This window comes from Dama dama, chromosome 27 (genome assembly GCF_033118175.1).
Source record: "Dama dama isolate Ldn47 chromosome 27, ASM3311817v1, whole genome shotgun sequence".
In the NCBI taxonomy this organism is placed as follows: Eukaryota; Metazoa; Chordata; class Mammalia; order Artiodactyla; family Cervidae; genus Dama; species Dama dama.
This window is the reverse complement of record NC_083707.1, coordinates 49,600,659-49,612,690: the sequence shown is the minus strand read 5'-3', so window position 1 is coordinate 49,612,690 and position 12,032 is coordinate 49,600,659. Positions and strand designations below refer to the sequence as shown.

General features: G+C 38.5%; 1 protein-coding gene across 1 annotated transcript in view; it reads left to right on the top strand.

The window, feature by feature from the left end:
• ACAA2 (acetyl-CoA acyltransferase 2) overlaps positions 1–11,121 on the top strand; it is a 38,308-nt gene extending 27,187 nt beyond the window's left edge. The window contains exons 6-11 of the mRNA XM_061131127.1: positions 151–298; positions 2,154–2,329; positions 3,073–3,202; positions 7,224–7,294; positions 9,324–9,478; positions 10,661–11,121. Coding sequence (XP_060987110.1) covers positions 151–298; positions 2,154–2,329; positions 3,073–3,202; positions 7,224–7,294; positions 9,324–9,478; positions 10,661–10,745 — 765 coding nt within the window. The 3' untranslated portion in view covers positions 10,746–11,121. The remainder of the gene's footprint in view (positions 1–150; positions 299–2,153; positions 2,330–3,072; positions 3,203–7,223; positions 7,295–9,323; positions 9,479–10,660) is intronic.
• The last annotated feature ends 911 nt before the right edge of the window (positions 11,122–12,032 follow it).

Below are 12,032 nucleotides of genomic sequence, written 5' to 3'. Positions count from 1 at the left end.
ATATAAATCATAGTAATAGTAAATGCTTATCAGAAAATCTTATTTTACTTTTACCTTTTTTGTTGGAACTGTTGATTATTTAAAGAAATGTTAGCATATTACTTTCAAAAGAGACACTTTACAAATGACTTTATCAATGTCTTTTAATAGCTGGAAGACGCTCTGTGGACAGGATTAACAGATTCGCATATCCAAATGCCGATGGCAATTACTGCAGAGAATCTTGCTGTAAAACATCAAATAAGCAGAGAAGATTGTGACAGATACGCCCTGCAGTCACAGCAGAGGTGGAAAGCTGGTCAGTGAAAGTGGTTATTACAGATATCTTTAGGAAGAAAACTAGGAAAGGTTTTTATCCTTTTAGAATATAAAGGCCATACAATAATAGTGTTTAAAATTATACCTTTTGAAACTCGTTTTTTTTATTATTTCTTTGTTTTTAATGCTTAAATATTGAGTATTCTGTTAATGATTGCAAATTAATTGGAAGTTTCTCTTTTGAAGTATGTGAATGCTACTTAAAAAGTAGTGTGGATAATTCATCCTATCTGGACACTTGAACTTTGCCCCAAACAGGTCAGTAGAAGACTCTGAGGGCTATGATACACTCCGCTGGAGGTGCTAGCTCTCTGAGGCAACTGGGGCAGAGGATGTGGTGCCTCAAGAGGCATCTCATACTCACAAGAAGGGGATGGTATGTTTAGGGAAGACCCATTGGGAGTCCTTTTATGAGTTCCCTCTCGCATTCCTAATTGAGAATCATTGTACCTGCCTCAGAGACCCAGAACTAGCCCAAGGCCTCAGCTGTGGTGCCCTGTGTAACACTGCACCCTGCTGGTGAGCCAGTCCAAAATGGGCAAAATGACAGCTGTTCTTTTATCAGCATTTGTTAGTCCTCTGAAAGAGTTTTGAAAACTAAACTATTATAAATGAGCAGATACTCTTAATTGGGGGATATTAAATCAGTGAAATAGTGAGGATAAAGTTCATTTTAGTATTTCAGAGGGATAAGTGGAATGGAGCTGATCCAAGTCATACTGTTTTTAGTTACACATTTAAGTGAAAGGGTATTGGTCTAAAGGTCAAGAGTTAGTCTGTTTCTAGTTTTGCCATGGACAGATTTTCTGACTTCAATCATTTATTCACCAAGTATTTATTCACTGTGCTAATAATAGAGGTAAAAATATTTGCCTTCCCTTTTTCTCTAACAGAATTGTTGTGAAAAAAAAAGTAAAGGAAGTGTTAGCCTGTTATGAAATGGCATCAACTTTAAGGTGGTATTATTTCTAACTTGGGCTTCCCGGGTAACTCAGTGGTAAAGAGTCACCTGCCAGTGCAGGAGACATGAGTTCAATCCCTGGGTTGGGAACGTCCCCTTAAGGAGGAAATGGCAACCCACTCCAGTATTCTTGCCTGGAAAATCCTTGGATAGAGGAGCCTGGAGGGCTGCAGTTCATGGGGTTGCAAAGAGTCAGACACTACTGAGTGACTGAGCATGCATGGATTCCTGACTTACTCTATTTCTGAAGCTTTAGATTAACTGTTGTCCACTCCAGTCAATGGGATTGGAAGTAGATAAGCTGTTTTACTTAGAACTGTGTCAGTAATAGGGCATATAATTTCTTCACATTGCCTGTCATTAAATTTCATTGATAGATGACTTGGTGACATAGACAACTTGGTAACCTTTTTTCTTATTGTGATAAAAACAGTTAACATGAGATCTATCCTCTTAGTAAAATTTTAACTGTACAATACATTCCTGTAGACTCTCAGTATTAACACAACTTGGTAACTTTTTAAACTATTTTGTATCTCACCCAGAGAAGTTAAAAAAGGGCATTAAATCCATTTGATGCCATTACATCTGTAGGTAGCAGGCAAACACTAATAATCTAGCACTACCTTATAAAAATGTTGTAGTTAAAAAAGTGTCGAAATTGTAATATTACAGAATGTATCTGCATGGGTAACAGTATATTAAATCCTCCAATAGACAAGGTAAATTATGTAAGTAATAAAAGCTTATATAAAGTAGACTGAGAGGAAAGGACAGAACAGAAATTAAATTGAAATATATATTTGATTTCATTTTTCTAGTTTATGTTCTTTTTTTCTTCCCATTCTTATGAGTAGTCTTTCTACTATTTTAGCTAATGATGCTGGCTACTTTAATAATGAGATGGCACCAGTTGAGGTGAAGACAAAGAAAGGAAAACAGACAATGCAAGTAGATGAACATCCTCGGCCCCAAACAACCATGGAGCAGTTAAATAAACTTCCTCCAGTGTTCAAGAAAGAAGGAACCGTTACTGCAGGGAATGCATCGGTAGGTAGCACCTGGGCCTACCTTGAACCCTTCTTAATGTGTTCACTGCAAACTGATCAGGCAATATCTTTTATGTGCCTTTCATGCTGATACTCAGTCACTTAGCCTAAGCTAGTAGTGTTCATATTCTGTTAATTTGGGTTTTCATACTCCAAAATAAATTAGGGGGCCCTTATGTAATACTCTACCAATTTCTTAGTCTTTTCAGAATGTTAGAAGGACATCTACCTGGTTTTTTTTTTTAACTTTTTATTTTGTACTGGGCTATAGCCAATTAGCAAACAATGTTGAGGTGGTTTCAGGTGAGCAGCAAAGGGACTCAACCGTACATACACATGTATCCATTCTCCCCCAAACTCCCCTCCCATCCAGGTTGCCATATAACATTGAGCTGAGTTCCATGTGCTGTCCAGTGAAATCTACCTGGTTTATTATTTTACTTTTTCTTCCTCATGTATGCACCTCATCAGATTTCTTCTTGAATCTACCCACATCTGGATATAAGCTTTTCCTTTACATTCTTTCCTGTTTCCATTAGTGAGGTTGTATGCTGTGCCTGAGACAGTCTCTTTAATACAGCAGTTTATCACTAGTGCTACAAATCACTAGTGCTACTTGTTGTGTTCCAGATTATGGGGCTGCTTCCTATATGTTGCCATAATCCTAATAGCACTCCATTAGCTCAAAGCTTGATTACCTATATTCTTTTACCCTCTAGTTAATCATCTGTGTTTGTTTCCAAGGGGGTTTCCGATGGTGCTGGAGCTGTTATCATAGCGAGTGAAGATGCTGTTAAAAAACATAACTTCACACCACTGGCAAGAATTGTGGGCTATTTTGTGTCTGGATGTGATCCCACTATCATGGGTATTGGTAAGTTTGCAGTGATACAAATTGGTTCTGTTATGTTTCTGGAGGTAAATCTTCTTTGGCATTCAGATTCCTGAAACAGTAGCCACATCAAGGTCACTTTTGGAGAAAAGGAAATTGGTCATCAGTCATTTAAACAACCCATCTTTATGAAAATCTATGCCTGGCACAATGGGAAGACCAAAACCATGTAAACTTCTTGTGGGCAGTAATCATGTGATGTTGTCCATTTAAGATATATAAAATTAACACACAGTAAACAACAGAGAAGGATTACAAGGTAATGACAAGACAGACAAAAATGGGAGATGGGAGAGATCATGGGATGAAGTAGAGAAGATACGGACCCCGCTGGGTGTTTTACACATGATTTTACATGTAGCTCATTTAATCTTCCCACAACCCTAGTAAGTGAGATTTTGTGAATAGAAAAACTGAGGCTTGGGGGATGGTCTTGTAAAGTTCAAAAGCAGTAAGTGATGAAATGGGGATGTGAATCCAAGTCTCTTGTCCCAGTGCTCTTTTCCCTCTGTTGCTTCAGGAAGTCAAAGAAATAATGCACCTGGCCTATCTATTAATAGGAAAATGAAAAATTCTAAACAGTGCATCTCAATTGGCAAAATACTAGCAGAAGAAAATTTGGAACTCCCTACAAATATGTATAGTCTTGGTTCCAAAAATATGAATTAGAAGGAAAACAAAAAACTTTTTTTGCTGGGTACACTCCTAGGAACTGTAGATAATGCTGAATTTTAATAGCTCCTGCATCATTCTCTGGGAAGACAGGGATCCAATTTTGTGCCTCACAAAAATAAAATTGGCTTTTATCTATCCCACCTATACCTTCATACCCCAAGAAAAAGCCTGCCCTAGGTTATAGATTGAGATTTTTGATGAGCCAAAGATTTTCCTGTATACTTAGTTAGGCCTTTTTTGACTAACTAAATTGGTTTTTGAAGTAGGTTCTAAGATTAAAAGGGAGATCACCTGTTTCCAGACTGCCTTCTCAGAAGTCCTTCAGTATAAACCTCTAGGTGCTACCCAGATAAAAATCACTTATGTTGATTTGGGACTAAATTAATACCAGCCATGTTCATTGCCATGTCCTTGAGAGATTTATCTCTGTACAGAATTCCTCAGAAAGAAAGCTGGCATGTCCATACCTTGTCATTTTTCACTGTGTTGTAAATTATGTCAACCAGAACTGCAAGCTTTGCAACCATCTGTTAAAAGTCATTTGTTTTTTTCTTCATTATGGTTTTAAAAACTTAGCTACCTACTGTCAGCAAAGTACAACTTTTGTCTTAGAAATGAAAGGTAGCTTTAAAAATTAAATGTCTGTGTATTGGTATGGCATTTATCATTTTGTTATTTATGGCAGTAGTTCCCAGCCCCAAATGATGATCAAAATCTAACCATAACCCCAGTCCACCTCAAGATTTTGTTTCATCTAGTAGGTCCAGGTAGAACCTCAGAATATGGGGTTTTTTCAGTGTATAGCTGGTTTTGATGATCAACTGTATTTATTTGATATAGATAAGTAGTTATTTTGCAGTTTTCAGTTTAACCTCTCTTAAGAGTTTCTGATACATTGACATGGTCAGTGAACAAGAAAGTTTAGTTTTTTAAAACTTCCATCTATTTTTGGGCCTGAATATTTGCCCTGTAGTATATAATAAATGCCACTGTGGAAGAATTCTGTTTTTCCTCAGGATTGGGACAGAGCTCTGTCCCATACCATAAGATGTCCTCCCCCTCACCTAAATAGCTCATCTCTCAGGTGTAGAATGGGGCCAAACAAGGTAACTGCATGCAGTGCACAGCTGAATAAATAAGGGAGAGTAGATTATTGAGTATCTGGTGGAGATTGATTCATCAATCCAAATTCTAAGAATTTGGAAGTTCTCCAGTTATGCAGTTATTCAACATATAGCAATGCTTAACCCTGCCCAGTAGGTGCAGATCCAGAAAAAGGTGGAAAGCCAGGGATTGAAGAGCACAATTAATGGCTCCAAGGAAGGACACAGTTATGGAGAAGCAGTGCTCCCTGGAACTCCCCATGAGTGGCAGTGGTAGAGGGTGGGTAGGTGGAACTTTGAGCCTGTTCGACTGGGACAGCTCTAGCTTTACCTGTTATTGGGCTTCATTTGTAGAAAGATATGCTTTAAAAGAAACGGGCTAAAACCAGCTCAGAGCACTTTGGATGAGAAGCTTATCGCCACCAAAGGCACCCGAGGTCACACAGCTGTTAGTGGTAGGAGCCATTACGAGAAATAGTGTCCTTTTCCCAGCAAAACTACGATACCTTCCTAAGGCCCAGTAGATAGCAAAGTGGTAGGGAAACAGTCCTTTAAAAATTAGCTTGTCGCCTAGCATATTGTTACAATTGACTATAACAGTTCTAAGTTAATACTAACGCATTTAGTCATGCTGCCTATGATTATGAAGGCAGGGATGTGTGAAGAATGGTTTTACATCCTCAGCTTTTAGTTGTGTGTAGCTTTCACACCTGTGGGTACTGCATCCCCTGACCATGCTGAATAATCAGCCCTCTGCTATTGTCTATCCATCCATTTTCATGTCTTAAAGATACAAAGAGAATCTAGAATTAGATACTGTATTAAATCAGTAGCCCATATAGAACTGATGCTTTAAATAAAAAAGTGTTTATTGGTAGCCCTACCCATCAACAGATAATTGTCCAAGAAACTTTTTAACTAGGTGACCAAATTATTATATTTAGATTGTGTTATGCTTTTCTTGTGAAGACCAATTTCCCATTTTACCTTACATATGTTTGTGAAGCTTGTTATAAAATGTTTGACTATTTGAATTCAACAAAACACCTCATATTTCTCTTTTTAGATGTTTATGGAAGTTTTATTCTCTAAGGGAAGATAGAGAAGTAGATAATCATCCCTAGCCAGATTTTTTATATTTTGGAAAGAAATATCAATTTACTTAAAATTATGAGCAATATTAAAAATAAGCTCCAATACCTTGGCCACCTGATGTGAAGAGCTGACTCAGTGGAAAAGACCCTGATGCTGGGAAAGATTGAGGGCAGAAGGAGAAGGGATCAGCAGAAGATGAGATGGTTAGATAGCATTACCAACTCAATGGACATGAATTTGAGCAAACTCCAGGAAATAATGAAGGATGGAGAAGCCTGGTGTGCTACAGTCCATGGGATCGCAAAGAGTCAGACACGACTTAACGAATGAAGAACAAAATTGAACTATCATTAGTGATTATCAGAAATCTGGGACTTAGAGTTTATTTCCAAAGTTTTTTAAGGTGGATTTGCATTTCTTCAGTGAGAGTTATGTTTTATTTCAAACCTCTGCCTCCTGTTGGAGTTACAAACATGTCCTTCTTTTAGCTATCTTTTCCCTGAAGTGCCTGGTAGCTTTTTATCTTGCTGTGTACATGTGGAGATACCAGTGCTATTTCTTGCTTTTTGTCCAAAACAGGCCTGAAAATTCAGAGTGTAGCCACAGTCACTTCTCTACTGGGAATGTATATGATTTGTATTCCAGGAGAGTACTCAGTTTGCCTTGGCATTTGGTATTAAGAACCAACATGGGAATTCCCTGGCAGTCCAGTAGTTAGGACTTGGTGCTTTCACTGCTGTGGCCTGGTTTTGATCCCTGTTTAGGGAACTTAGATCCCTGTGCCAGTTGCGCGGAGCGGCCAAAAGTTTTTTAAAAAACTAAAGTTAAAAAAAATAAAATATATTTAAACAAACCATCTATACAAAACCTCACTGCTTTGGCTGTTTGAACTCTTAAAGTCATTTATGGTAGAATTTTTCATGTTAAGTCTCTCATCTACAATTTGCATAAATGGCTCTTCATCCCTGTCCCATTTTCTGTTTCTTACTGTCATATCATTTAATATTGTGTGCTGTCAGGGTAGCAAGATTTTTAGTTACTGCCGCATTATTTCCTCCTTACTTACCTATTTAGTGAAAAAGGAGAAATTTGATATTTACAAGATGAAATTGGTTTTTGTTCTTATATAGGTCCTGTCCCTGCTATCAGTGGGGCACTGAAGAAAACAGGGCTGAGTCTTAAGGATATGGATTTAGTGGAAGTAAGTGTTCTACATTTTTCACAACATGGAATAAACCATCAACTTCTATAGCATAGATGGCTTTAGTTTGATTTTTATAGGTCTTTTTGTTTTAGTACCTTTAAACTTTCCAAATGATGTGAATCTAAACAAGTATTACTTTCATTGTATGCCTGTGTTGACATATAATCAGGCCCTACTTTATTAAAATGCTTTGTTTATATTTGAATAATTCAAAGAGCCTTTCTTCCTCTACTAAAGTATAATTCTTGGGTACTTTTTTATGACCTTGTAAGATTCTGCTATTAATACATTTTAGACAATCAATGTGCCTATTGAACTGAATTGCATGTTAGTTAAGGTGGATGAGAAATAACTAACTTTATTTTATGGATTAAAGTGGAAAAATACAGGTAAAAAAAATTGACCTAATAGAAAAATAATAATCTAATCCCAAATCTAAGTTTCTTACACTTCTGCCAAGTTAACAGCCCCCCCCCCACCCCCAACCCCAAAACTTACGTTTGGTTTTTACACCACAGTTGTGGGTTGATTTGGAATGCATCTGTCATAATTTTTGTCATTGGAAACTTAGATTTATTGGGAGAGTGATTTCTTTAATGTTAGTTTAGAACAAAAGCATCTTAAATGTTTAGTACAATTTAAAGAAAGGATTAAGAACATGCTTTAAGGTGGATTGTATACATTCGGCATTTGGGAAATATTTGAACATTTTAGGTAATTAAGCTGCTTAATTACCATATTTGCATTAGCAAATAAGTACCACTGAATTTCTGACTTCAGATTTCACACTTAAACCTCTTGAAATGTGTCATCTCTGTAAAGATGTTCATCAGCATTTATGGATGTGTAAACACTCAAGAACATACCGCTCCATACCCTGATGTGATTGTCTTTGAGACTTTTGATGATCATGAGGTAGTTTTTCCTGGGTTCAAAAGCCTAGTTTCACAACATACTCTAGGTCACTCAGTACCTCATGACTATGTAAAATGGAAAAATAAATGTTGGGTCTAAGGACAAGTAAAGCACCATCTCGGGAGAGCACAAAATATAGTAGGAAAGAACACAAGGGTGGATTTTTATCCCAGTCCTGGAAAAGCTGCCTTTTTTAAAAATCAGTATCCTTCTCTATAAAATTCCTGCTAAGCTCATATGAAAATATAATTCTGTATACATGAAATAAGGTAATGCTCCTAGCCAGCCTTGTTAAGTGTAATACAACAGCATGACACTTTTTAGTTCTGGCCATGTTTCAGCATGGTAACTATTCCTCTCAGGTGTCTGGGTCTGAAGGTTTATTCTTTATTGTCTGTCAGTTTCTTCTTGGAAGTATGGCTAGTAATATGGGTTAGTAATAATAAGAGCAACTATTTATTGAATATTTGCTTGTGTCAGATGATACACTAAACATTAATACCCATGATTTTATTTAACGTTAACAATAACTCTTATACAACAGTCACATTTTACCAGTGAAGAAAGTTGAGTGTCCAGAGAATTTAAAGAACATGCATACAGCCAAGATTTGAACTATCTATCTGGCTCTAGAACCTATGGGTTTGCTATAGTACCCTGTTGCTTCTAGTCCAGGATCCATGTATAATATCACTGAGGATTCCTTTAAGGCAGAGGTCCCCAACCTCCAGGATCTAATGTTGAATGATCTGTGGTGGAGCTGATGTAATAATACTAGAAGTAAAGTGCACAATAAATGGTAATGCACTTGAATCATCCCAAAACCATCCCCACCCCCACCTCCAGTCCATGAAACTGGTCCCTGGTGCCAAAAAGGTTGGGGACCGCTGCTCTAAGGGATGCGTTAACACTTAAAAAGTATCGCTTAGTAAATACATTCATTTTCAGACCTGTTATCTTTATGAAGAATGATTGAAGATAAAGTAACCTTGCAAGGTAATTTAAGTAGGGAAAAAACAGGAAAGTTAGCCATCAATAGGACTGGACAATTCTCAGTTAAAAATAAGTTTGTGAATAAGGATTTTTATTAAGTGCTTTGATTGTTTTAAAGGTGAATGAAGCTTTTGCTCCTCAGTATTTGGCAGTTGAAAAGAGTTTGAATCTTGACCCAAGTAAGACCAATGTGAATGGAGGGGCCATTGCTTTGGGTCACCCATTAGCAGGATCTGGGTCAAGAATTACTGCACATCTGGTTCATGAATTAAGGTACGTGCTAGAGATTGTTGCTTTTCAGATTTGCTGACTTTTGTGTAAATGCATAAACTTGGGTTTCTGCAGAACAATCCAGCACTTTCCATTCTCCCTCACAGCCCTGCCTTTCTCCCAGGGGTTTGAGCCCCCCTTTTTCACAGACCTTGCTGATGACTCGGTTGATTTGTTGGTGCCTCTGCTCTTGTGACACTTGCTCTTCCCTGCATGTGCAGCGCAGCCACTCGGCACGTGTTCACTGAGGGCCCAGTGTTCGTGTGGCCCCGTCCCTGGTGCGGGTGCACGGCAGGGAGTCCATAATGAGGCCCTGCGTCTCAGGGCACTTGCATTCTAGTGCTAGTTACAGGAGTAAGACACAATTGCTTCAGAAAACAAGTGCTGATCAAGATGCTATCATTTAAGAAATCTAAGCAAACTGACAATTGGGGTCTAAGTTTTTCCTTCACTGTTTCCAGGGTTCCAGGAGGAGCCTTCTGTGCATTTGATACTTTGCGGTTTTAACAGAAGAGCTTCTCCTTCTGTACTGTGTTTTTTGGACCATTTTGTTCTGTTCGTAGGAAAATTGCAAACAAAACCAAATATGCCAGGCTTGAAAATCACTCTGGCTCCCTGTGACATCAGGGTAAATAGGACTTCTGTTTCACTTAATAATTGGGTTGAAATGAATGATTGACTGCACAAAAAATAATTCCTGGATGATTTCTCAAGGTCATTCTATCAGGACTGAAGAATTAGAGTGGATGGTACTTTAAAGGAGTCTTAATTTTTATGAAAGGGACATGAAATGTTTCTAAACTATCTGACCTTTCATACAGACAAACTTCAGTAATTATACTTATTCTAAGGTCCGTAAAAATCTAAAACAGATAAACCAAGGAGGCTGAATATTAATATTTACTCCGTCTTCTTCAACTTCCAGCCCATCCCAGTTACCTCCTATTTTATGTTTGTTTCTACCTCTATCTTCTGTGTTACTACACTTTTTAAAATAAGAATGCTCAGCTTTCCAAATTCTTTCTCCTCTTTTCCCCAGTATTGAGGACTGGAGGCAACATTGAGCTGATGAGCTGAATGAGAATGAATATTGCAAATGTGACCATTATAAATTCTATTTAATTGATTATCTAATTCCGTACATTCTTTATTCAAGTAGTTTTCAGCCACTGCTTTCTTTCTCAGGCGTCGGGGTGGAAAATACGCCGTAGGATCAGCCTGCATTGGAGGTGGCCAAGGAATTGCGGTCATTATTGAGAACACAGCCTGAAGAGACCAGGCAGCCTGCCCTGGTCCATGCTCACATGACTTGACCAAGCCACAGTAAACCAGGTGACCTTCAGAGCAGATGCCAAACCAGCCATGCTCTGCACTGAGAGTGACTGGGTTTGGGCAAGGGATGGTGAAGCAAAGACCCATTTATCATTAACAAGAGCCCATGCCAGAATAAATACTCTCAAATTTGTACCACATATGCAGCATTTCTGAACTGAAATCCAACTAGCATAGGCTTTAAAGGGAATTGTATTCTTGCCAAATAACCATCACTTATGCCTTAAATAATATGATTGCAGGGAAATTGAATAAATACTGCCTTAACTTCAGCTAATCCTTTCCTGTCATTTCTTGTATTTTTCTAAAGTTTTAATTGAGGTAAAATACATATAACATAAAATTTACCATCTTAATCGTTTTTAAGCATACAGTTCAGTGGCATTAAATACATTCACATTGCTGTGTGGCCATCACTGCCATCCGTCCATCTCCAGAGCTCTTTTCATCTTGTAGAACCGGAACTCCACACCTGCTAAACAACAGCTCCCTGTTCTGTCCTCTCTCCAGCCCTTGGCAACCGCCATTCTGCTTTTTGTCCCTGTGAATTTGACTCCAATAGGCACCTCATATAAGTGCTGCTTAGTCGCTCAGTCATGTCCCACTCTTGGCGACCCCACGGACTGTGGCCCACCAGGCTCCTCTGTCCGTGGGGATTCTCCAGGCAAGAATACTAGAGTGGGTTGCCATGCCCTCCTCCGGGGATCTTCCCAACCCAGGGATCGAGCCTAGGTCTCCCACACTGTACGGCAGGTTGTTTACTGTCTGAGCCACCAGGAAAGCCCTGTATAAGTGGAATCATACAGAATTTGTCCTTTTGTGCCTGGCTTATTGCACTTAGTGTAATGTTCTCAAGAATCATGCATGTTGTAGCATGTATCAGAATTTTATTCTTTTTCAAGGCTAAATAATATTCCATTATATAATATTCTGTTATACTACATTTTGTTTTCTCTCATCCATTGATGGCAGGTAGATTGCTGCCACCTCTTGAAAGTGAAAGTGAAAATTGCTCAGTTGTGTCCAACTCTTTGAGACTCCATGGCCTATACAGTCCATAGAATTCTCCAGGTCAGAATACTGGAGTGGGTAGCCTTCCCTTCTCCAGGGGATCTTCCCAACCCAGGGATCGAACATGGTGGGCAGATTCTTTACCAGCTGAGCCACAAAGGAAGCCACCTCTTGGCTATTGTGAATAAAGCTGCTCTAAACACAGTGAGCTTCC